The 26,930-nt window shown below is 46.2% G+C and overlaps 2 protein-coding genes across 2 annotated transcripts in view; one reads left to right on the top strand and one right to left on the bottom strand.

Annotated features, from left to right (window-relative positions):
* CYRIB (CYFIP related Rac1 interactor B) overlaps positions 1-14,805 on the bottom strand; it is a 156,089-nt gene extending 141,284 nt beyond the window's left edge. Inside the window, exon 1 of the mRNA XM_073330125.1 lies at positions 14,704-14,805. The gene's annotated coding sequence lies outside the window, so the exon portion shown is untranslated. The remainder of the gene's footprint in view (positions 1-14,703) is intronic.
* A 278-nt stretch (positions 14,806-15,083) lies between these two features.
* Positions 15,084-24,544, top strand: LOC140906356 (elongation factor 1-alpha-like). The gene is given in 8 exon segments (XM_073330135.1): positions 15,084-20,505; positions 20,507-20,577; positions 20,994-21,275; positions 21,659-21,811; positions 22,224-22,447; positions 22,449-22,481; positions 23,538-23,772; positions 24,224-24,544. Coding segments are annotated over 8 exon segments (1,407 nt in total). The 5' UTR covers positions 15,084-20,215; the 3' UTR covers positions 24,343-24,544.
* Positions 24,545-26,930: the final 2,386 nt, after the last annotated feature.

Here is a 26,930-nt window from a genome sequence, read left to right as displayed (position 1 = left end):
CTATAAACTCCACATAAGAACTGAAAAATTATGTTGCATCCTTTCTGCTTTTTTTATCACCCGTAATAAAATTTATGCAATCCAACCTTAGGTGAATATTTTGCTGACAAAGCATGAGGTATAACAGAACCCAGCAATTTCCCCTCTGCAACAGTGTTGGCTGTGTATACGCATTATCATGTAGTCTTTAATTACATGATCACCTTTCTTAATCCTAAGAATTTGTAATTGACTTCATTTAGAGATTTTACTGCAAATATATCTATTCATTAAAGTCTTATTCCCTGTTCTCTGTAAGTCTTGGTGTTCCCTACAGTAACGAATAATCTGAAACAGCACTTCGCAAATTCTGTTAGGGGAATTAATGACAAATCAACCCTTCCAAAGATTGATTTCTAAGACTGAAGAGAAAAAAAAAAAAAGGCACACACAGAGCTTTAAAATAAATGGATTCAGAATTACAGTTGTGTGTAGAATGTTCCTTTCCCAATACAAAAGGAGAAAAATTAATATAGGCCCTTAGCAACTCAAAGATTTTTGTTCTATTTAAAAATGTTTACTACACAGGTTGGGAGCTGCATTTCTCACTTTGAAGCAAAGTTAACTATTGCAATTCGTTAATTGACAAGTGTAGCCACTGAATGTTGCCGTCAATCCAGACTCAATATTTTACACTTTTACCTTTAAAAACAAAAATGCTCTATTAGCTTTACGTGGCTCAAGAACAATACACAGAACTACTCTATTATTAATAATCTGTTTCCCCTTCAATAAAGCTTTTTGGATATTTACTACTGTCCGATGACCTATTCATTGATATGTGGGAATCAGAGTACCGTAAGTTAGAGCACAACACTATCCTTTGGGACAGAATCCAGAAATAACCATCTATTTGATATCAACCCAAGTGATTTCCTAAGGGAATGGAAGCACCATGACAGTGCAAGTCATCAATGGTTTAGGAAAATGAGATAAATCCATGTCTGAGGATCAGATGCCTCAGGAGATTAGCAATGTGACATGGAGCCTTCCTCCTGTAGGTCATCAGTTCATATCCAGTCCAGTAGTGATTGGAAGCCATTAAACATCTAATCGTTTTTGGTGGTCTATGTGGCATGAGAGAGAGATTCCTAATGGACAGGTGTCCACATCACAAAGCCACCAATATCCTCATTGGGAGTCTCAGCAAAAGGAATAAAACTTGATAGACAGAGACTGAATGAACCACATAGGAGGTCCAGGGAAGAGGTACACTAGTAGGGTGTAGTAAGGTATCTTGCAGTGGCTAAGATGTTGCCAGAGCACTTGTTTCCAGGGCTGCCAGTCTGACTTTAGATTTCTTGCCAGCACTTAATTAAATAAAATAACATTTTAAGGCACTCTATTTTAACCCTTCTTCACTACCTTCGTTAGGAGAACACGGGGAACCTGACAAAGAACTTATCTCCAAACTTAGCACTCACAAATGGCATCCAAGCCTACGTCCACTGGGTCTCAATAAGTCTTGGAGAAGGAGGAGGAAAGGGAATGTGGTCTGCAAAACAAGATCATGCGTTATTCTTACACACGGTTCTGCAAATTCTAAGTCCCCAAAATGCTACATGCTGCACGTATCTACTCACATTCCAGGTCTGCTAGAGGAGACCAGAAGCAAAATATATAGAGTGCCTCCATGGGTATTGGTTAGTGGTGACAGAAGACCACTGAGGAAGAAAGCTGGGGCACATGGCCTGCAGCATGAGGTAAAATAGCTTGACGGTCTCATTCTGGCACCAAGCCCTTTTATCTCTGGATCTCAGATTCCTCCAATACTATGTAGGGGATGCAGATTCATGGAATCTGCTGCTACCAGCCGTGAATTCAGGTGCATTTTCATACCTGCATTTCAGTTAACAACTCCTTCATAGCACATGAGCAGCGACAACATGGCCCAGTTTTACTGTATATTCTATTACGGAGCAAGCCCATAAAGCGTCGAGCTTCCCTCAACTCCCATTGAGTAAAAGGTGAGTTGAGCATGGTAAGTACCTTGCATGATTCAACTCTTACTGAGTGGGTCAGTTCTGAGTACAATGGGCTTAGGTACACTTATACAATACAGATGTGGAAAGAGTTCTTAAAACTATGATTGTTTATCATTTGAATTCTCTTCAGATTTACTTTCAGATAGTGATTCAACAATTTACATTTAATTCCACCAGTCTAAAAACATAAACCTTAGAACTTTGTTATAAAAATTGTGTTCAGTGCTGCAAATGAATCATAAAATTTTGTGGGGGTTGGAGGTAGGAATTCTTACTTTTTAATAATTTACACTGTACTTGTAGTGAGATGTGAAATAGCCTTTTCAAGAATATCAGAAAAATATCCAGCCACAGATGTTGCCATCCTAAAAAAATGTCATAGGCCAGGAGTGCTGGAACAATTTGTGTAGTGAGGGTGCGGAGAGCCATTGAACCAAACTGTAAACCCTGTCTATAATGGAAACCACTTCAAGCCAGGGGGTGAAGCCACACTCCTAATTCCAGCACCGATGTCAAAGGCTTTTTGAACTATCATGCAAGCATTTATGAGCAGAAAGTCATTCAAGTATCTCTAGAAGATTGGAAGTTAGAGAAGAAGGTCGGAAGTTAGAGAAGAAGATCCCACTTTGACACTGTTCATTTCTCCTCCTTGTGAGAAGCAACTCCCTTCCTGAGGCTAGCCTCTCCAGGATCTGTAAGATTTGCTAAAGACAAATTGTCTTTGGCATTGTGGTCCAGCAGATACAGTGCTGGCCTGGGTGTCAGGAAAACTGGATTCTATTCCTGCCTTTCCCACTGGCTTGCTGTGCGACCTTGGGCAAATCATTTCACCTCTCTGCTTCTGTTTCTCCACCCACCCTTCATCTATTTACATTGTAAGCTCTCCAGCACAGAGGTTACTCCCCCTATGTGTTTAGAGAATGCATAGCAAAGTAGGACCCCTATCTCTTTTGGGGCCTTGAGGCATTAATATAAGTAACAGCAACAAAGAATTTACAGTCTAGGGTGGAGAGAGAGAGAGAGAGAGAGAGAGAGATGAGAAAGGAAAGGTTTGCTGTAACAGGATCACTTGGTTACTCACTTTTGGTACCAGTATGTACACAGCTAGCTATTCCAATGGATTATCATCTATTGTAATGCATACAGATGCAGGTGAAATGTCAGACTTTGGGGTAAAGTTACATGGTGGTAGGGGAATTTGTCCTTCAAAACACCCTTAGTATTAATGGCAGATTGATCAAGTAATTTAAACTCACAAGGGATACAAACTCTTGCTCAACTATTTTCGCTTTTTGAAAAGAGTTCAGTTTTGTGAACCAAGTACAGATACATTTTATTAAGCCTTTTAAAGGTCAACTGGATAGGAGAGAAGATGGGTGATGAATGTTTAAGGTACAGATTAGATATATTTTCTAATCTGTTTGCTCAGGAGGCTAAAGTGACTTTATAGAAGTAGTTGGTCAATATTTTAGAGTTCTCCATTTTATCTGGAACATATTATTATGTGTTTTGAGCCTGAGACAGGGAACGGGGGGGCTGGATAGGGGTTGGGGTCCCAGGCGGTCAGGGGGGACATAGAGCAGGGGGCGTTGGATAGGGGGTGGGGAGGGGTTGGATAGGCATGGGAGTCCTGGGGGTCCTGTCAGGGGGTGGGGGTGTGGATAGGGGTCGGGGCAGTCAGGGGACAGGGGGAGTTGGATAGGGGACAAGTGGGGTGCCAGGGGGCGGTCAGGGGACAAGGAGCAGGAGGGTTGGATGCGTTGGGGATTCTGAGGGGGGCAGTCAGGGGGTGGGAAGTGGGAGGGGATGGGGGCAGGGGCCAGGCTGTTTGGGGAGGCACAGTCTTCCCTACTCAGCCCTCCATACAGTTTCACAACCCCGATGTGGCCCTCGGGCCAAAAAGTTTGCCCACTCCTGTTCTAGAGACAAAGCCACTTCAAAAGATCCTCTCTAGCATTAATGTTGCAAAGAAGGCTCTTCCCTTCCCGCACGGGAATACATAAGAAGGATTTGCATGGCTTAGAAATGTAAGAGGAAGTTGCATTAACTCAGACATTGACTTTCCTTACATTGTGCACATAGGATCATGCCTGCTAGAGATAAGTGGAAGGGGAGGACCCAAGAGCCTGTGCACTATGCAAATGATCTAGAGGCAGTTAATCCCTAAGAAAATGAGAACCTAGAAACGCCACAAAGTCCACTAGGCAACACGCTACACAAAAATCCATGGAGCAAACTAAAATTCCTCTTTGCTACCTTTAACAGAGCACTCTCTCCAGCAGCTCTGGACAAAATAGAGAACACTGGGCCGAATCCTGCACTCCTTGTGAATTCAAAACTCCCACTGAGGTCCAAGGATATAGAAGGATTGCAGAATCAGGCCCACAGTATGTGACGGGTCTGCAGAAACAAGTCCATTATATTCAATGTGTTCACCTGAGCAAGTTCTTCCCTTTCAAGCATCCCGATTCTCCTCCCTTGTCCCCTAGAACTGGCTGAGCTACCATGAGAGTCTATGGAGAGAAATCGTGCTGATGTTATATTGGTTGCACGAGAGCAGAAGAGTCCAGTAGTAAGACCCACATACTAGCAGTCAACGACAAAAAAGCATTTTCAGTCAGAATATAAACAAAGAGCGCAAACTACTGTGGGTGGCTAGGTCTGGTAATACAGCACATCAAGTAGATTAGATATAAGGCCCATCTTTTTCTTATATGCTTGTACAGCTCCTAGCACAATAGGGACCTGGTCCATGACTGGGGCTCCTAAGAGCCACTGCAATACAAATAAATATTTTAGATGTACTATGATTTATATTTTATACACACACAAATTTATCTGGTAAACACTAATCACATAAACAGAAAAACTGGAGGTGGACCTGAACTAACCCCTCCCCCAAAATTCTCAGGGGGCGGTCTCCTTCCCTTCTTCAGACCAAAGTTTTCATGGTATTTGAAACCCCCTTCTAACAGAAATTAATTTCAAACCAGCAACCATAGTAAAGATACTTGGTTCCAATCCTTAAATAGATATTTGAATAGCTTGTTCATTCAGAGGGAATCCTACTAATGTTCTAATTTGATAAATTGTCTTTGGCAAGTGCCTGTGGATATTTGTGATACGTGGAGCATATTAAAGAGAGAACGTGGCTCCTTACAGTAAATATTTCTTGAGGCCTCAACAAAAGCAGAGTGCCAGATGAACCTACTAATGGCAGCAGATCATATTTTCGGGACACGGCCAGACCGTTAGAGGCAGTGAGCTGCCTTAGGAGTCATCTGCAAACACAAAACGGCAGCTTTTGCCACGAACAAAACTGAATGGGGGCAGAAGGTTTGAGGAAACAAGCTTGGTGCCGTGGTTTACTTTTTAACGTCATGCTGGTGAAAGGTTCCAGACCCATAGTCTGAAAACTAACACCCCCCCTCCGGTATATGCTGGCAAAGGACACGGCCTGCTCCCTACCATCATGTTTCAGCCCTGACCTGGAGTTGTGTGCTATAAATTACAGATTCATCTATTAGCCGTAACTCTATTGTCTCCAATGGAATTACAGTCAGAGTTAAAATGGCTCTACATCATCAGGAGTGCACAGAAGAAGAGCTCCTCAACCTGTTGGCTGCAAATGGAGGGATGGATTTGGTGCTGCACCTCCCTGAGGCACAGTGCAGAAGGCACAGCCTGAGGGGAGGAAGGGCAAAAGATGGCTTTCAAGCCACCTTTGCACCACATGAATTCTGGGCTGGCTGGAGGCCTGTGCAGCCCCCTGCATAAGTTCGAGCCCCTACGAAACTGCTCTAGTTTATGGCTGCTTATGGAGCAGGCCAGGCTTTCTGTAGCGGTCAAGAAGCCTCCATCATGACCCTTATGCCAAAGGCTGCCAGGAGGGCAATCTAGGGCTGCATATGCTTGCACCACAGAAATTCTCCCCCTTGGTTACAGTGACTGTACGGTTTCTATATATCATCAAAATGGCCTTACTGGGACTAGAGTGGAGGCCAGAATAGGCCGAAGAGCATTTTACAGTGCCTAAATAGCTGTTACAATAACATTAAGTTGGGTATTCATGGTAGACTGTCTACACTTGAACTAGAGAGTGTCTTCTCTCTCATTATGTGAGAAAGGGCATCAATGTGAACATCATGATAGAGAGGCCAGCCCTCTGCAAACTTTTCAAAAGGGCTTTAAGATATTGTTTAACTTGATTTCCAAGTGACCCTTAACACCTGTAGACAGGTTGGGGATACAAGGAAAACTCCCAGAGGTGGAGGATCTGCTTGGATCTGCGATGGCATGGCTGAACAAAGCTAACGTTAACTATCAGGTTTATTTTTTGGTTGACTTTCAGGTAGTTATTAGTTCTTAGAGTCCAGCTCTTGGGCTTCTCTGTGCCACGTTAGAGGACATGATTCTAGGAATCTTTGTCCCCAGAGGTCTCTTAATACAAGTATCCTATGGAGCTAGTAACAAAGCTTTGCTTTAGGTTTTGGGTCTGGCAGTGGCCTCCAATTGTTCTGTTGGAGATAAGGAACAGCCCTGAGACTCTAGAGGAAATGTCCACCAGTCTTCAGCTGGAAGGATGCGACAGCGATGCAAGGCCATGGAGGCTGAAGGAAAGATATATAGGAGAGCGAGGTATGTGTGTGTCGGTGGGAGGGGGGGAAATCCAGAAACCTCTAAGAGAAGCATAGATTTGAGGAAAGATATAAAAAGGAGCATCTAGACATTGCCAGGCCTTCTGAAACTTTTTGCAAAGATACAGGTCTCCCTGGATTCCAGATTACTCCCTTGACACCATAAATCCCTTCGTGTCCTAGGCAACCTACTGCCAAGCAACTAACTAACTGTGGAAGCAACTGCTCAGCAGTGCTATAATAATCTGCACATTCCCAGAGGTTATAATTTAGTACCCTCAAATAAAGCAGTTTAAAATAAATAGTGCAAAAAAGAGAAGTGTACTGTATTTCCAGAGCAGTGAAACAGGAAGTCCAGCTCTGCTGTCAATTTTTTTGACAAGTCAGTAGTTCCTCAGTTGAGATTTCTTGCCATCAGACATGGCAATGTTACGAATTCAGGACATGACTTCCAGTTCATCTGACTTGATTATTCTCTGTGTTTCACTCACTAAAAACTTCCTTCCCCTTTTTGGTTCACGGCTCCTGGGCCATGCAGCCGTAATTACTGTAGCTCAGTGATTTTCAACATTTTTTCATTTCATCTCCTAAAAAACGTGGAGGTGCAGACCTCTTTGGAAATCATCAACATAGTCTGTGGACCACAGGTTGAAAATCACCACTATAAGAAAAAAAAAACATTGATTTCATCGATCTAAAGGGTCACAGTCAAGGTTGATGGGACACAAGTGACTAACATGGTCCCATTTACACAATTTGTAGCTTAGAAACTCAGAGTGAAAGTGGTTAGTTTTCTCACACAGTTGTCCCACTAAGGTCAAACAGGTTGACTAATATTAGTAACTGCTGACCAGTGTGGGTAAGAAATTCATTGTGTTCCTTTTTAAACACGCCTTTGGTACTGCCACAAACAGTGCATGAATTACTATCCATTAACAGCACTTAGAAAATTGCATCTGGCTTTATTTAGTGTGCCTGGTTTGAATTACACAGAATTGAGGCTGAAAAGAAAGACCTTTCTGAGGGGACCATTGACAAGAGGGGTTAATTTTTAGACCTACTAATGGTGACGTTAAAATTTAAAAGAAAAAAAAAAAAAGTCTTGCAAGCAGTTTTATGTATTCTGGTTACAACGGCCTGAGAATTGTTTGTATATTGGTCCCCACATTTTGCAGTGAGTGATTCCAACTTATCTCACAGTCCCCTTGGCAGTTACTACAACTGACCTAAGTATTTTGGAGGCACAGAGTGCATCTTCGCTTCCAGGGTTCCAGTGATTATTGCTGACAAATTCTTTGTGGTATTACAACAAATTAGGTTGCGGGTTAGGTTTCCATTATAACTCTAGCATCCATATTATTTCTTAAATACAGAGGGTGGGGGTCTAATGGTCTGACAGCCAGGTGAATTCCAAGTTCTTCTCAGTCTAGCTGAGCTTCACTCTTACTGAGTCTCTCTCAATAAGAGCCAGGAAGAGAACCCAGGAATCCTGACTCTCAGTTTTCTACCCTAGCTAGTAGATTTTATATCCTCCCTTTTCTAGGCAACAAACTTTGAAAAATAAAGGAGAGCTTGCACATTAGGTACCATGGTAATGAACACCATGCAGATAGATAAGAAAGAGAGATGTGTTGCAGTACTTTTGCAAGTAAGATGGGTTTTGATGTACTTTTTGTTGTTAGAAATGCAGCACAATTCAATACAAACTTCAAACCAAAGGAGCCAGTGGAAGCAGGAACCACATTGATCTATTAAAACACATGGCCGATCCTACAAGGATCCTTCAGCATCTCTTGGGTGGAAAGATCCTAGGAGGGTGAGAACCTTGATATTTAAATAAAGGGTGAGTATAAGAGTATGGACCAGAAAGACAGCCTTAGAGCTTGCGGCACCAAAACCGAAACTAGCTTATACTAGGCCACATAAAGAGTCACAGGTTAGAGGGGTTTAAGTTAGGTTTGTACTATCAGGGTAATTTTCAGATTTCACTTTGCACAGAAGACGCTAAGGCAAAGACACTCCTTTTCCACTGGGATACAAAGGCTCATGTTGCTGAATCCAAATTGCTGCTCCAGCAACTTCTAATACATAGGTATGGTCAGTATAAGTTTTCCAGCATTCTGAAGCAGTCCTAAGGCCCAGAATTGTGCCCGTACAAGTTAAAGAATAAGGCATCCATGAGTTGGTCATCTCAGTTCAGTTCCTAGGGGAACCGTGTCTCCATTACAGAAGCCACCACCACACTTGGTGCTTCCTCAGCGAAGAGCTGTGCTTAGACACTGTAGTGATGAGTGCCATGCAGAAACCTACATTAGCTGATCAGACAGATATGGCACAGAGCCTGAATTAGCTTTGCCTAAAGTTAGGCCTTCTAGGGCAGGGTTGAGACACAGTGACAGGGCACGGTGGGTGTCAAGGTTCCTCCCCCACTCTGAACTCTAGGGTACAGATGTGGGGACCTGCATGAAAAACCTCCTAAGCTTATCTTTACCAGCTTAGGTCAAAACTTCCCCAAGGTACAAAATATTACACCCGTTATCCTTGGACTGGCCGCTACCACCACCAAACTAATACTGGTTACTGGGGAAGAGCTGTTTGGACGCGTCCTTCCCCCCAAAATACTTCCCAAAACCTTGCACCCCACTTCCTGGACAAGGTTTGGTAAAAAGCCTCACCAATTTGCCTAGGTGACTACAGACCCAGACCCTTGGATCTTAAGAACAATGAACAATCCTCCCAACACTTGCACCCCCTCCTTTCCTGGGAAATGTTGGATAAAAAGCCTCACCAATTTGCATAGGTGACCACAGACCCAAACCCTTGGATCTGAGAACAATGAAAAAGCATTCAGTGTTTTACAAGAAGACTTTTAATAAAAAAATAGAAGTAAATAGAAATAGAGAAATCCCCCCTGTAAAATCAGGATGGTAGATATCTTACAGGGTAATTAGATTAAAAAACATAGAGAACCCCTCTAGGCAAAACCTTAAGTTACAAAAAAGATACACAGACAGAAATAGTTATTCTATTCAGCACAATTCTTTTCTCAGCCATTTAAAGAAATCATAATCTAACACATACCTAGCTAGATTATTTACTAAAAGTTCTAAGACTCCATTCCTGTTCTGTCCTTGGCAAGAGCCAGCATACAGACAGACCCAGACCCTTTGTTTCTCTCCCTCCTCCCAGCTTTTGAAAGTATCTTGTCTCCTCATTGGTCATTTTGGTCAGGTGCCAGCGAGGTTACCTTTAGCTTCTTAACCCTTTACAGGTGAGAGGAGCTTTCCCCTGGCCAGGAGGGATTTCAAAGGGGTTTACCCTTCCCTTTATATTTATGACACAAAGATCCTCAGCTGGTTGGCCTAGCTCCATGTGATAGGTTACTCATGCAGAAAGGGGGCCTATCTTGGCCACTGGAGCTAGCAACTGATAATCCAACCTATAGATCTAATCAGATGTTTAGTGATATTTGTAGGCAAACAGAATGAACTCTCCCCCCTCCCCCGGCTCTGGTGAAGTGAGGGAAGAGATGTATTTTGTTACAGGCCAAATGCAATGCTAGGCCCTGCAGCTGAAAGGTACCGAGACCCCTCCCCTCTTCAGTGTCCTTAGAGAGTTCCAATCATAAAAAGAAAGAATTTCCATTTAGACTTTCACTGGAGCTAGGCTGACTTATCCAGCTGTGGATCTGACCCTAACAGAGTTCCATGCACTTTAGCAAGAAATTCTCCCTTACACTCTCCCAAACCAAAACACAAGAAATACCTTGTTTGGGCCTCAAATAACTTGATCGCTGCCATTTATCCTACAGTAACTTTCACTAAGAAGAAATAATAGTTCATCAGAGTGACTACGGCTTTTCTACACCCTGCAAACTGCATTAAACTTCTCACTGGCCGCACTAGCTAAGCCTCTTACATCTCTGTCTGGCCTGTTCATATTTAGAGGCACAGCAGTAAGGCCCAATTGTTTTTTCTCAGGTCTTCCCATGTCTAGGCCTTATTAATTGTGCTCTCTGTATTACTGAAAATCCATTACATTGCTTCTTACCAAGCAATGTAAGCTACAGATCTTGTTGAAAGAAACACATACTCTAGACTGTATCAGCAACGTTTTAAAAGGTGCTTACTGGCTGTGAGCCTGATCCTGTTTCTGCTGGACCCAGCGAACTTGTTGGAATGCCTGTTTGAGTAATACACTCCCAGAGCTGCGATTACTTTTCTCTCCTGACACTGGAGAATCTGCATAATAGACATTTCACTGTTCCCACTGCACAACTGCCTCCTGCAAGGTTTCTTGCACCTTCCAGTATAAAACCTGGTACTGGCCACTCTTATAAAGAGCAGACCAGATAGACTATCTGGTCCAAACCAACATGGCAATCAAATCCCAGATCCCTTCAGAATTTATTTCTTCTTGGAACAAAAAAATACAGGTTTAGTGATCTTGCTGTGATGAAAGCAGATCCCCCTTGACATTTCCTATTCCTATCAGGCAACTGATGAAGTGGCAAACACAAGACCTATTCCTCTTGTCTTTTTAAAGGGACTTTAAAGAATGGTCCATTTACAGATAATAGCTCATTTATTCATTGGTCAAGCTGGGCAGCAGAATATGACGTTCTAACCACAAACCAGGCAAATCAACTAGCTATAATTATTTTGTTAATTTCCTCTGTATTTCACCATCATTCCTTTTGAACCGCACTGTAACTTCTTCCTTAAGAAAGGGAGGTGGCTCTTGCAAACAGAAGTCATGCTTGCAGCTCACAGCCATTGTGCTGTCCCTTCTCAGACAGGGAAGTACAAAGCCCCAAAAGCAGAAGTGCTTTTCTTCTCACAGGCCAGTCCAATACATTTTTGGCTCTCAGGCTGAACTTCTAGCTGTGTTAGCCAATAACAGGTGCAAGATTTGCATTAACAATAACAAAGATTCAAAGGTCTCAAACCTGGCATCTGCTCTAACATAAGGGGACAATCTGCTTTTAGTCAAAGGAAAACTATCCAGATCAGTCTGTAATAAACTGGCCCTCCAATATCGTGTCAGTCGCTGCAGTCAGATACTTGGATAATCACAAACAGCCTCCGAGGAGCATGCATACACCCATGCATGCATGAGGAAATGTTAGCCTGCAACTCCTAGCAACTGACAAAACTGGCAATCATCAATTAAGAATGCTGGGCTTCAAACTGGGAGTTACTGGAAATTGCAGTGATTGAAACTAGGAACGTTATCCACTCACTGGTGTTTCCTTGGGACTGACATTTGCTGTGATTATCTTTATTTGCAAGGGAAGAACATGAATAGTACTTAGCACTTACACAGCACTAGTATGTCTTATGTAATGCTAATATTCCAGTGTTCTAGCCTTATTACTTTTCATCTTCAATTCACTTTACGAACATTAACTAGCTGATCTCCACAACCACATCCATCAGGTAGGTGGACAGACTTAATCCCATTTTACAAGTGGGGAAACTGAGGCAGACAAGCCAAGTGACATTGAGGTCACAGAGGGAGTCACGATCAAGGTTAAAAGTATAACTCAAATTCCTGCCTCCCAATCCTATGCTTAGACCACTAGGACATCTTCCCCACAAACTATGCCTCTTTAAGCCCTATTTCCACCAGAGGCCCCTTTACAGTCTGGTTCTTCTGCAATGTAAGCTGGTGTAAGTCAGGGTAACTCCACTGCCTTCAGTGGAAACAGGCTCGTGTAAAACAGGTGTAACTGAGAGGAGAATCAGGCCCCGCGGATCCGCAGGTGGATAAGTCCAGCCACGCTCTTCTTTGTAATTTACTTCTCTGAGCCGTGAGCAGTCCCATCAAATCCACTCTCGTGCCAATGGCTGAGTTTTCCATTCTTTGCACCTTTTATTGCTTGATCAACAAACTAAGGATTGTGGGCTATTGATTTGTATAGTTATTTTAAAGCCAGGGGCAGGGAGAAAATCCCTTTATTGTAAACAAACCTTTTGATTGAGATTTGATTATTTGCATATTTATGAACTCGCTTCTTTTGCCATCTCCACTGAGCGCAGACAGCAAGGGCTCAGCATTTTGTAAAGAAGCTCTACAAAAATCAATTGAATTGAATGCAAACCCTTTCTTTCCCTAACTCTGCCAATTCCTCTGAGAAGCTCCCAAGCCATTCTTGCCTTATTCTTCACTCGCCAGTTTTGAGAGTTTCAAACAAACGGTCTAAATTTCTGAGATCATGTTTCCAAAAGGCTCCGACAGAGGCACCTTTCCTTACTGCTCCAACAAAAAGGAAATCTACTGGTTTGATTACTTAGCTTTATGCATCATTTGTCATAATCATACTCAACCTCCTGCCTTTGCCCCCAGAAAACTTGGGACTTTTGCCATGAAAAATATAGCACGTGGACATTTCAACAGGTGTCCCCCACCCTAGCTAAATTAACGTGCTTTGAAATCCTCTGCTAAAAAAAGGGGTGAGAAGATTATTGGGTTACTAAAGCTGCATGAACACCCCAATGCGGTGGGTAGGTCTGAGCCCATGTTGCAGGCGGGAGAACAGAAGCACTGTGACTTGCCCAGGTACAGCACATAAGAGGCAAAGCCAGGAATCCCCAAGAGTCCTGACCCCAGGAGCCTCTGTACTCTTCCAGCCGTTCGAGAAATTTTGAACTCAAGGGCCAAGTGTAAGAGAAAGATCACCAGGCAAGCCCAGGGGCTGCTCGTTTGTCTCTTTTTAGAGGAGAGGGGCCTCACGCCAGTGCCATAAAAAGAAAACCTTCCCACATCAACCTAACAGCGATGGATAAAAGTGTCCTGGGTTTTCCCTATGAGGAATTTCCACCACTCTGACATTTGCGAAACCTCTTGCTTCCTTCCCTGACCCCACACCCAGTGTGAACCCAGAGAACTAAAACAAGCACCACAATAGACCCCGGTCTGCATCCTTTGCACTCAAGCCAGTTGACTAGGACCCCTTTCCCTCATCGCCAGTTGTCCCCGCTCCCCCTCCTGGGGGCTGGAACTCAGAAGCCAGCTATCAAAGGAACACTTCCTTTTATTTCTAGGACTAGGAGTGAGAGATGGAGCAGGAGCCCTCATTCCTGCTAAGCAACATTTCCTTAAGGCAATGATGGTTCCTGGTGGAAAACCTTCAAGGTATCCCCCTCCTCCCAATATCATGGTATGTGGAGTACTTAGCAGAGAGGTTTGTATGCCACTGTTAAAAACAGAACCGCCCCCATCTCTTTCTCTCTCACACAAACCAGAAATAAACGTTTTTTAAAGCTGAAAGAGGAAGTCGCCCTTGAAGACAGGCGGGTGCCTAACACTATGAGGAAGTAGGAGAGTTCAAAGATCTACCCCCACGCCCCAGTTCCTCAAGGCTGCAGCTGTTGCTTTCCAGCCCCAAATGACACCGATTAATTAAACCAGTGATTTCGCCCACCACAACCGACCTAGCATTGGACATAGCCCTTCGGCGAGTCCCACACTCACCCCCCAGGCCATCTTCACCCCCCTACGGAGGAAACCCCAGTCTTGGCCCTCGGCCGAAATATAGCCCTTGCGTCTCGGGCTGGTTTTGATCCCAAGCCGGGACGCGCCCGGCCCCCCACGCACGCCCGGGCGCACCCACAATGGGCAGCGCATCTGGGCATTGCAGAGGCGGGAGGGGGGGGACATGCTCGCCGCCGCCGCCGCTTCTTTCACCGCATCCACCCCGGAGCAAACAATCGTGCTCGGCTCGGCTCCTCCGGGCGCCGTGTCTTGCGGGAGGTGAAGCCCTTCGTGCACGTGCATCGTGGTGTGGGGAGCGTCTCGGTAACGGGGGCGGAGAGCACACGCAGGCGGCTCTAGGAAGGCACACCTGCGGGCCGGGGCCGGGGCCGGGGCGACCGGCTTTGCTCCTGGCACCTTGTGTCGGCAGAGGAAGCGCCGTCCCATCCCTGCAAAATGCCAGCCCCAGCCATAATCCCTCCCCGCCCAGAGCAGCCCCCCACCCACCCACCCACCAAGGCACCGGAATCGAGCCGAGCGCCCCGCATACAATGAGGTCACGGTACCTGGGGCCGGGAGCGGGGCCGCCGCGGGAAGAGGCAGCTGCTGCCGCCGGCGAAGGGAACCGCGGGTGCCGGCGCCCGTCGCAGGCTTCCGGGTTGGCCCGCGTCAGCGTCACCGCCCCAGGTTTGCAAAGCGGCCGCGGCGGCATGAGACATAACTATAAAAGGAAGAGACTCACGGGGGAGGAAGAGGAAACCCTGTTTACCTTTGAAAAGCGCAACTGCCCTGGCCTGGCAGAAACAGCGGCTTCTTTACCACCCCTGCAGGGGCGCCCGGGAGCGGCTCCGTGCACGTGCAGCAGGGAAGCAGAGATCCCCCCCCCCACCCCCCCCAGCTCAAAAAGCGGGGACTGCTCGCAGGGGTGGCCCATGACACGAGGGATCTGACCCTGCAAGCTGCTGGGCAACTCCTGGCCGCACGAAGCACCCTCACGCCCCCCGGGAGTTGACCGGCGCTGAGCACCTTGCAGGATGGGGGCCCTAGGGTGCTGTGAAGTTCAGTATTTGTAAAGCACGCCCAGATCTTCACAGGAGAAGGGCAACAGAAAGCATTTGTTTAGTGCTGGATTTATTTCACCCGTAGGGATACTCCAAGCACGCTCACAAGGGCGATCGTAAAGTCCAGACATTTTCTTTCCTTGTTTCTCAGACAGAAGAATAACCCACGCTGCAGCTAGAGTCTGGTTGGTTTCATTCACCCACTGAATACGCCCACTGGGGGTCTGATTTTCACACCTGATGAGCAGCCCCAGCTCCACCCGAAGCCAGTGAGCCTGATTCTCTTCTCACTTACACTGGACTAAACCCACTAACTTCAATGGCATCGCTCCTGTTTCACATTCGGGGGAGAGGAGAAATAAGGCAAAGGAGAGGTGGGCAGGAGTGTTTAGCAGCTCTGAAAATCAGCCTCTAAGCATCCCTGGAAGGTGGGTCTAGTGAATGGGACCACTAAAGTCACACGTGTAGACATGAAATAACAGCCATGCCCGGCATGGATTGCAACCAGTGGCTACTCCTCTCGTTACCTGTCCGACTACATGCAGACATGCCTGCAGCCGCGAATACCCAGTGAGCAGAATGGGGTTGAAATAAACCCAATCTTTCAGACATTTAAGCGCAAAGCTAATTTTATGGACATGGGCTCCACTTTAGGAGAGCCCTTAAGCATGTGATGAAGTTCATCCCTATTAAACAAAACACTTAAAAGTTTGTGCTCAACTTTAAACGTGCTTAAATCCCCCTGAAATCAATGGTACTTAAGCTCATGCCTGAACAGAAGCATGCGCTTAAGTATTTACTGAATCGGGATCAATTGCTGCATGAGAGACATGAGCAGCTCTGTTGAACTCACTGGAGTTCCTCCCCTGTATTACATTTGTCACATGTGTAAGCGTTTGCAGGATCAGAGCAGAAGGCAATCAGAGGTTTAGTGCTGGCTTTACAGAGCTGTGTTAGAGACTCAATGGGCTGGTTTTGCTGTTGACAGTGCTCATGCTATAAATGTCAAGTGTTGGTCTGGTGCTTGATTGTTACTGCCACAGCACTGAGCCAGAATGCAGCGCTGGTGTGAATAAATGCTACAAGCGAAACCACAATTGAAAAGGAAGGATTACGCTCTAGACACACCAACATACAGGGGTTAGTGCTTGCACACAGGCGGTCACCAATGAGACACTATCAACTGCAACCTGCAGTTTTAATTTTTCTTCTCATTTATTATACCCTCTTGAAAGCTTTTCTATTAAAGAAATACTGACCGCTCCTCCGGCTTTTCCTCTCTCTTCTGGCAGCAGAAGTCAGAGTAGCTCTATACAGCTCGGTTCCCCATGTGTGCCGCAGCACAATGGCTGAGGCACCCAGGATCACGCAGAGCTCTAGAAACCCAGGAGAATTCGATCATGTCACCCTTCCTCCTGGAGCAGCACTTTGCTCCTTAAATAGTCCCCCTGAAACATAGTCCCCCTCCCTGGGGGGAGGGATAACTCAGTGGTTTGAGCATTGGCCTGCTAAACCCAGGGTTGTGAGTTCCCTCCTTGAGGGGGCCATTTAGGGAGCTGGGGCAAAAATTGGGGATTGGTCCTGCGTTGAGTAGGGGGTTGGACTAGATGACCTCCTGAGGTCCCTTCCAACCTTGATATTGTATGTAAATGGGAGCCACAGATGACTCCTTGTGAGTATGGGTGGCAAAATCAGGCCCCCCAGTTTGTTAATTCATTGTAGCAGACAAAAGATCACAAAACCGTAGCATTGTGGGAACAGCAAAGAAACAACCTTCCATCAAAATATTTCTCAATTCTGCAAACACTTATGCACATGCTTAATTTTAGGTATATGAGTATTTCCATTGACTTCAGTGGGATTACTGCTGTGTTTAAAGTTCAGCGTTTTCAGGACACATTAGCTATTCTTTTCCACATTCAAAATAAAACCAAGGTCCTGTCTATCTATGGTAGTTAAGAACTTCATGGCACTTCCCCCCATCCCACCCCCAACCAGGAACAGCGACGTCATACCCCAGTATCTTATACTGATGCCAGTTTCTTAATAATACTACAACAACACTCAGAGGCCTTGATCAGGATTGGGGCTCCATTGCGTTAGGCAGAGCACACACATATGCTAATGAACAGTCCCTGTGCTGAAGAGTTTACCTGTTAGGCCTTGATCCAGCAAACCCTGATGCCACGAGTAAGTGTATACACATGATTAAATTTCTAATAAGTAAAATCAGGTCTTTATGTAAGACAAGACACAGGAGGACGTAACCAAGCCTGTGAGAGAGAAACAGGCTCACAGAGACAGGAATGTGTGGTTAGAAACACTATGTTCACTATGAGTTGGTTTCAAGTCATTTAAAGAGATTTTTAAGAAGCATTAACAGTATATGAACAAAAATAGCCCCTATAAGTAATCCCTAGATTGTAAACTCTTTGAGATACAGCACTGTCCTCTTACAAGTCTGTAAAGTGCCATGCACACACCTGGTGCTATAAAAATCATGCAGGAATTTTTTTTAACATGAATAAGGCCACATATTTTCCCCTAATCTGCTCTGACCATTTTTGCTGAAACTTTCCAAAAACAGTTCAACCTGAGGCAGATATCTGGTATGGAAAATTTCAGCCTAAACAGTTAAAGTTTAACAAAGCTATACACAACTGAAAACAGGGTCTTCTAATGGAAAGTGTTAAGGAACCTTACCTATAAATGTTACTACCTACTGCCTATAATAAGGATAATTTACATGGGCTCTGATCCTGCAATAGGTGCAGACCTTGTAGATCTCCACTGACTTCAGTGGGGCTCTGTAGTTGCCAGTGTCAGCCCATGTCGATCCAATCACAGCATCAGAGGCTAACGTTCATAGTAAATACTTTCCCACACTCAGCCCACTCTTGCAAACTGCCTGTGTATCATTCCTTTATGGCCCCTTTCACCATAGTATCTGAGCTCATAATCATTAATGGACTTATCCTCACAACTCCTCTGTGAATTAAGGAAGAACTATTATTCCAATTTTACAGATGGGACCCGAGGCAGAGAAGCTAAAGCCTAGATCTGCAAAGGTACTTCACTCTCATTGATTGCAATGCCAGTTAAGGACATAAATAGCTTTGAGAATCTTGTTCACTGTCACACTAAAGGGAATTGAACCTGTCTTCCAAGTTCTAGAACAGTGCCCTAACCACTGGACCATCTTGCTGCATGAGCAGCTTGCAGTATCAGTACCTTGACTATGAAAATTAAAGAGACTAAGGTGAATGGACTGTACTCGATGCTTCCTTAGTTTACTCCATTATATTACTTTGATATCATTTGCGTTACGGAAGCAAACAGGAGCCCTAATCATGGACCAGGATCCCCTTTTGCTAGGTGCTGTACAACACAGAACAAACAGAGGATCCTTGCCCCAAAGAGCTGGTAATCTATATAAATATTATTAGCAGTAGATTGCACGTAAAATGTGTAAGAAAGACATTGTCATGTTAAAATGACATTTTAAGAAACCCCTTACTCAAATTAGAGCTTTAACATTACAAAATTTTTTCCAATGTAGTCCACTTCCCAACACCTATGCTCTTTATTTCATATTGAACTTTCATTGTCTCCAACTTGGAATATGAGAATAGGGGAGTCTGTTGTTCTTTAGGCCCTGATCCTGCAATCGGTTCCATGCCGACAGACCCATATCCCCACACAAGGGCCCACTGACACCGTGTTCATCGTCTAGGTCTATGCATTCGCACAATGCATCTGTGATTGGTTGCAAACACTGCAAGGGACTGTTTGAGATCCAGTGACACACCATCTTTATTAAAAGGGTAAAAATATCCTGGGAACTGGGCTCCATGATTTTTAAAAAATGTAAATGTTGGGACAAAATTATAATGTCACTTTAACACCAGAAAGAACACAAGGCAGTGCCTTAAAATGGTTCAGCGAAGAGAGTACTCTAGCAAATACCCAAGGAGCAGTCTGTCTTTCCATGAAATTCTAGCCTCTTCTGACTGAAAATCAATTACTGGCTGCCTATACTGACGACCGGTGGGCTTTGGAAGACTCAATTTCTTTTAGTTAATTATAATGATGACATCTAATAAGAACGGCCATACTAGGTCAGACCAAAGGTCCATCAAGCCCAGTATCCTGTCCTCTGACAGTGGCCAATGGCAGATGCCTCAAAGTGAATGAACAGACAGGTTATCAAGTGATCCATGCCCTGTCACCCAATCCCAGCTTCTGGGAAACAGAGGCCAGGGACACCATCCCTGCCCATTCTGGCTAATAGCCATTGATGAACCTATCTTCCATGAATCTATCTAGCTCCCTTTTGAACCCCATTATAGTACTGGCCTTCACAACACCCTCTGGCAAGGAGTTTCAGAGGTTGACAGTGCACTGAGTGAAAAAATACTTTATTGTGTTTGTTTTAAACCTGCTACCTATTAATTTCATTTGGCAGCCCCTTGTTCTTGTATTATGAGAAGGAGTAAATAACACTTCCTTATTTACCTTCTCTATACCACTCATGATTTTATAGACCTCTATCATATCCCCCTTAGTCGCCTCTTTTCCAGGCTGAAAAGTCCTAGTTTTATTAATGGCTCCTCATAGGGAGAGAGAGAACTGGGAAAAGTCCCCAGTGAAGTTGCCTGTGAGAAGAAGACCCAGTTATTCTCTCTGGGAACAAAGGCAGGGGCAGCGATGACCTGGGGACATCTTGGCAGGGTTGGGGCTGGTTTTCTCTTTTCAGTAACTTTCTGTGTACATGGTGACTCTGGAGCGCTGGCCCAACACGGGGACGTGAGACTTGCGCCCTGGGGGGAAGCTGCTCTCCGGGCAGGGGCCCAGCACAACACAGGGCTTCAGAGGGGTCTGAAATGCGGCCCAGTCCCTGAGGGGAGCGGCCTGGCCCGGCAGGTGCGGGCCTGGCCCAGCAGCGTGCCCGATAAAGGCGGAGCCGGCGGCGGAAGCGCCTTTAGCCACCCCGGCAGGATGGGGGAGCCGGAGCCACATGAACATCGTGATCATCGGCCATGTGGACTCGGGTAAATCCACCGCCACCGGCCACCTCATCTACCAGTGCGGGGGGCTGGAGCCCCGGCTGCTGGAGAAGCTGGAGGCCGCGGCTAGCCAGGTACGCTCGCCCCCTTCCGTCCCCACGGCGGGGTCGCCCTTCCCCGGGCGGCCCCAGCCTGAGCGCCGCTCCGCCCCGCAGGCGGGGAAAGGCTCCTTCAAGTTCGCCTGGGTGCTGGACAGGCCGCGGGCGGCGCGGGAGCGGGAGCGGGGCATCACCATCGACCTCCCGCTTCTCCGTCACCATCATCGACGCGCCGGGCCACCGCGACTTCATCAAGAACATGCCGACCGGCACCTCCGGGTAGCGGGGCCCCTTCCTCGCCCGGGGTGGCGGTGCGGCCCCGAGGGCACGGGGAGCGGCCCCGATCCTGCCCCGGGCCGGTGTTGCTGGGGGTTGCGGCCCCGAGGGCGGGGGGGGTGATTTGCGGCCCCGAGCCGGTGTTGCTGGGGGTTGCGGCCCCGATCCTGCCCCGGGCCGGTGTTGCAGGGTGTGTGTGTGTGTGGGGGGGGGTGTGTGCAGCGCAGGGAGCGGCCCCGATCCTGCCCCGGGCCGGTGTTGCAGGGTGTGTGTGTGTGTGGGGGGGTGCAGCGCAGGGAGCGGCCCCGATCCTGCCCCGGGCTGAGCTGGGGCCAGTGTTACACGGGGCTGGGGGCGGTTGCAGCCCCGCCGGGCGCACGGAGCGGCCCCCCACCCTCACCCGGCCCGTCTCTGCCCCAGGCGGACGCCGCGGTGCCGATGGTGTCGGCCGCGCCCGGGGAGTTGGAGGCCGGCGTGTGCCGGCAGGGGCAGACCCGCGAGCGCGCCCTGCTGGCCTGCACCCTGGGCGTCAAGCAGCTGCTGCTCTGCGCCAACCAGACGGACCTGACCGAGCCGCGCTCCAGCCAGCGGCGCTTCGAGGAGGTGGTGCGGGGCGCCAGCCTCTACCTGCGCAGGATCGGCGACAGCCCGGCCGCGGTGCCCTGCCTGCCGGTGTCCGTCACCCTGCCCAGCCCCAGGTGGGGGAGACCCGGGGATGGGGAGCGGGAGCTGAGGGCAGCTGCTGGTGGGAGAGACCCACGTGGCGCTCAGTTCCGTGGAGGGGCTGCTCCGCTCCAGCAGGGCTCCGGGCCCTCGGCCATGCCCAGTGGGTGGGGAGGCGATTGGCCCAGGAGGCCGAGCCCAAGGTGCCATGCAGCTGGAGCTGGGGGTGGCAAGGTGAAGCGCTGAATGCTGCAGCTATAGCTGGGAGGGACAGGCCTATGGGCACCCTTCAGCGTGAGTCCAAGGGGAATGGCCCTCCAACGGGGGCTAACGCCAGACCTTGGGTCCCAGCCCCAGGCTGCGTTTCCTGTATCCAAAGGCTGCCAAGCATCTCCCTGGCTTCCCTCTACCCCCTGCAGATGCCGTGGTTCAAAGGCTGGAAGGTCAAACGGAAGGAAGGCTTCGGGAAGGGACAGACGCTTCTGGAAGCGCTGGATTCTCTCCTGCCTCCCGTGAGGCCCAGTAACAAACCGCTGAGGGTGCCTCTGCAGGACGTCTACAAGATCGGAGGCCAGTCCAGGCAGGAATGGGACCCTGGGACATGCTGATCTACAGCTGGGTTGTGCATGGGGTTTCTGAGGTGATTGACTGTTCCTCTGTGGGAAGGGCCCAAATCACCCCCAACTTAATGACTTTCTGTGTAGATGAGTCTCTCAGGAACTTGCTCCTTGTAATGCCTGAGACTCAGGAAGTGTGTATAGCAGTTAGTGTTAAGCAGCCTGGGTACTGCTCTCTTTGCTATTTCTGGCCTTGGTTAGTGAAGGCTCAACTTCATGAAGGAAACACTTCTGAGGAGACTCTCCCTCCTCCACCATCCCGGCCAGGACACCCACCTTACCTCAAATTAACTGGTCTGCTTGCTGTGCTGGTTATGGGCTTTCCACAGTCAGCTCTGACTTACTCTTCCCCTGTCTCCTCCCAGGAATTGGCACTGTACCAGTGGGGAAGATAGAGACAGGCATCCTCAAGCCTGGCATGAACATCTCCTTTGCCCCTGCAAACCTCTCAGCAGAGGTCAGAACCATTGAAATGCACCATGAGCTGCTGCAGGTGGCTTTTCCTGGTTACAATGTGGGCTTCAACATAAAGAACATCTCAGTCAAGAACCTGAGACGGGGCCATGTAGCTGGCAACTCCAGGAGTGACCCCCCCAGCAGCAGGAGCCCACTTCACTGCTCAGGTGCAGAGACTTGCCTCTATGGGGCTTACATGGTTCATAGGGTGTTGGCCCTTCATGTCTGTGCAGCAGGGAGGCCACAATTCCTGAGGGGTGTGACCTCTGGTAGCACCACTGGGAGGTTTGGAATAGGTGTGGGGGTCAGACTGGACTCTGCAGAATACAGTAATTGCTACAGAAACTCCTCACCAATGCTGGGGTCTGTTCGCTTAGGCAGCTTCCAGCCGTATCTGCTGCCCAAATTTGGAGGTGCTGCTCTCCATAAATGTCTATGCCAGTGGTTCCCAAACTGGGGTTTGGGAACCCCTGGGGGTTTGTGAAATGTTACGGGGGTTCTCAGGAAAAACATCCCTAATGGCGGACAGAGTTGTCCCTACAGACCCCGGACAGCATGGGGCCAACAGCATTGAGCCCCTGGACTTCCAAGAGCTAAGCAGATCAAAGCAAGCACATCTATCACACTGAGGAGACTTAAACTTCAAGACTCCTTATAAGAAATGGAAAGGGTGGTGGATATTTTTGCTGGTTTTAAAATTAAATAGGCAGCTAGTATTTTTAAATTATTATAAGTTTAAGCTTTGTGCGTTGTTTGCCTAGACTGCTCAAGACCTGAATGCTTGGGTAGGAGGAACTCTTCGAGTTGGCTTCTTAAATATCGTCATGCTGTTTCACATCTGATACTCCTTGATGAAACATAGGAGCCTTCTCTTATAACAGGCTTATTCAAAGTGATACAAGCTACGAAAGTGAGATCTTGGAAGAGCATTGCCATTTTCATCATGTAATAAATACTGTAATGATAAATGATAATGTGTAATAAGCATGTCATAAAACAAATTTTATATTTCCAAGATCACTGCTTTTAGAATTTATACTCAGGTAAAGGAGAAAATCCCTGGAAATATTCAGTTTTAGGAGGGGGTTTGCAAGACTTGACATTTTAGTGAAAGGGGTTCACAGGTGGTTAAAGTTTGGGAACCACTGGTCTAGTCATTTAAAATGACAAGAGGGTTGGGGAACTCCTAAAGTACAGATCCTTAGTTCCTCCTTTTGTCCTAGGTGATCATCTTGAATCACGCTGGCTTTATCAAGGCTGGCTACTCACCAGTGGTAGACTGTCACACTGCTCATATCACCTGCCAGTTTGCTGAGCTCTTTGAGAAGATTGACCGTCAATCTGGGGAGAAGCTGGAGGACAATCCCTCCGTGCTGAAGTCTGGAGACTCTGCTACTGTCAGGCTTGTACCTAAGAAGCCTCTGTGTGTGGAGAGGTTTTTTGACTATCCCCCTTTAGGCAAGTGTTTTGAAGTCAAGTCAGCTCTACCTATTTGCTACTAATCACATACATGAGATGTGATGAGTCACCTTAGCTAAACCCTAGGAGCTTCCATTTCCATTGTTTATCATGATCTTGTGTAGTTTGATGGATTGGGCAGGGAAGAAGCTGACTGTAAACTGCAGACTTCAGCTAAGCAACTTAAATAAACAGACTGTTACTGCACTAAGGGTAGCTTAGCAGTCTGAACAGCTTGAATTGTAACACTTGAGTCCAGTCATGGACCAGACCCCCATTGAGTTAATGTTGTACAAACACAGAACAAAGATGGTCTGTGCCCCAAAGAGCTTAAGTCTAATTCTAAGATGACAGATGGGGCTGGAGGAAGTACAAGGTGACTGCATGAATATAAGCAGTAGCACCTTCTCCTTTGTTTGAAAGGCAACTAGAATATTTAACTTCATTTCAGGTTGCTTTGCAGCTCGGGACTTGAAGCAGACTGTTACGGTTGGAGTCATCAAATCTGTGGAAAAGAAGCCTGCAGGTGTCACTAGAAAACAGGTGCAGAAAGCTCTGCTTATCAAGTGAAATGGGTCTTTTTTTTGTTTAAAGCCAATTTAATTGAAAGGTACCTTTCATGTAATAAGGTTAATTTGAGATGGACTTTTGTTTTGCTTAACCCAGAATTGGGATGATTCTGTTTTATGGCTGGTTCAGAGCCAGTAACATTATCTGAACATTAAAAGCCTCTTCATCTCAGAGGCCTGCATCCAGTTTAATAAAGAAATCATTTAAGAGAAGCACAGCTTGGTACCTCCTCCTTTATTTTAAGCTCCTAGAAAAATGTCTCCACCCTCCAGCTGTGGAGACAAAGGCAATTTGAACAGGTCTTAAGGACCGCTTCAAACTACCACTTGAATCTATGTAAGTAGGCTTGACAGGTGGCCACAGCTTCAGGAGCCTCAACTACTTTAGAACACTCCAGCAAGCCACTGTGAACTTCAAGGAGCTTCTATGTAAAGGGCTCTAAACTCGAGAAGCAAGCTCACTTCTACTTGTGGGGGAAGTAATAGCAAGAACTAGGATGTGAGTTTCTAGTGGTTAGCACTTCTGTGAATGGCCACGTACAGCTTTCACTAGATGAAAAGGGAGGTAGGAGTAGATTTAAATTAGGGCTGTCAAGCTATTTTAAAAAAAATTAATCATGATTAATCTCCCTTCTAAACAATAATAGAATACCATTTATTTAAATATTTTGGATGTTTTCTAAATTTTCAAATCAATTCTGTGTTGTAATTGAAGTCAATATAAAGTGTACAGTGCTCACTTCATATTTAATTACAAATACTTGCACTGTGAAAAACAAGGTATTTTTCAATTTACCTAATACAAGTACTGTAGTGCAATCTCTTTATCATGAAAGTTGAACTTACAAATGTAGAATAGTGTACAAAAAATAACTGCATTCAAAAATAAAACCACGTGAAACTTTAGAACCTACAAGTCCACTCTGTCATATATATAATTTCATTCAGCTAATAGCTCAAACAAGTATGGTTACAATTTGCAGGAGATAATACTGCCCACATTGTTGTAGCTGGCATTGCAAGATATTTATATGCCAGATGTGATAGAGATTCATATGTCCCTTCATGCTTCAACCACCATTCCAAAAGATGTGTCCATGCTGATGATGGGTTCTGCTAGATAACAACTGAAAGCAGAGCAGACTGACATGTTCATTTTCATCATCTCAGTCAGTGTTGCTCCTTTGACATTTGAAAGCATTCTCGACACCTCAGATTTTTGGAAGGCACTTCAGATTCTTAAACATTGGGTTGAGCGCTGTTGCTATCTCTAGAAATCTCACATTGGTACCTTCTTTGCATTTTGTCAAATCTGCAGTGAAAGTGTTCTTAAAACAAACATGTGCTAGGTCATCATGTGAGATGACAAACATGAAATATATGGCAGAATGTGGGTAAAACAGAACAGGAGACATACAATTCTCCCCCAAGGAGTTGTCACAATTAAAATTTTTTTTTTTAAACAAGCATCAGTATGAAAGCATGTCCTCTGGAATGGTGGCTGACACATGAAGGGGCATATGAATGTTTAGCATATCTGGCTTTGCAAGGTATTTATGTGCCAGCTACAACAATGCCAGGCGTATGCCTGTTCTAGCTTTCAGGTGACATTGTAAATAAGAAGCAGTCAGCAGTATTTCCTGCAAATTGTAACCAAACTTGTTTGTCTTAGCAATTGGCTGAACAAGAAGTAGGACTGAGTGGACTTGTAGGCTCTAAAGTTTTACATTGTTTTGTTTTTGAGTGCAGTTATGGAACAACATCTACATGTGTAAGTTACATTTTCAGGATAAAGAGATTGCAAGAGAGTACTTGTATGAGATGAATTGAAAGACTATTTATCAGTTTTACAGTACAAATATTTGTGATCCAAAAAATATAGTGAGCACTGTACACTTTGTATTCTGTGTTGTAATAGAAATCAATATTTAATTTCAATGGGTAGTCTATTGTTTAACAGTGCAATTTTTTTAATCAGTTAATTTTTTCAAGTTAACAGCAATTAATCAACAGCCCTAGTTTAAACATAACTTTGTCACTGAAAAACCTAGGGAAATTTTAAGAGTCCTAATTGACTTCCCCCCCTACAGTATCCTTTAGGGTTCTCTTTCAAAAGTCTTCCTTAGTTTTAGCCTTGAAGAAGCCAAACTCTTCCCCCTCCCACACCCCCTGTAGTATCAAGTGCCAGAGAAACTGAACCAGCTTAACACTTTATTCAGTATCCCTTCTAATTACTGATATTCTTTGCCTAAATTCCAGCCTGTGGTTCTCACTAATGGGTGTAAGATGGCCTAGGTCCAAGGTCCCCAATGTGTAAAGCATGCCCCCCTAGGGGGGACATGGAGGACTATCTGGGGCATGTGTGCTATGGCAGGCTCCAGGCTAGCCCACAAAGGGGCAGGGAGGGAGCACCACAGAGCCCCTCCCCAACTCCAAGACTTCACACTGCTCCTTTCCTGGCTGGGGGTGGGGCTTGGCCTGACTGCTAGCCCCCAATGCAGCCCTTCTCCTGGCCCTAGATCTGGCCCCCTTATCCCTGTCTGCATCCACCCATGGCTGGTTCCTGGCCCTGGGAGGGAGATGGGACCC

Source organism: Lepidochelys kempii, chromosome 2, assembly GCF_965140265.1.
Source record: "Lepidochelys kempii isolate rLepKem1 chromosome 2, rLepKem1.hap2, whole genome shotgun sequence".
Classification (NCBI taxonomy): domain Eukaryota; kingdom Metazoa; phylum Chordata; order Testudines; family Cheloniidae; genus Lepidochelys; species Lepidochelys kempii.
This window is presented reverse-complemented; position numbering and strand designations above follow the sequence as displayed.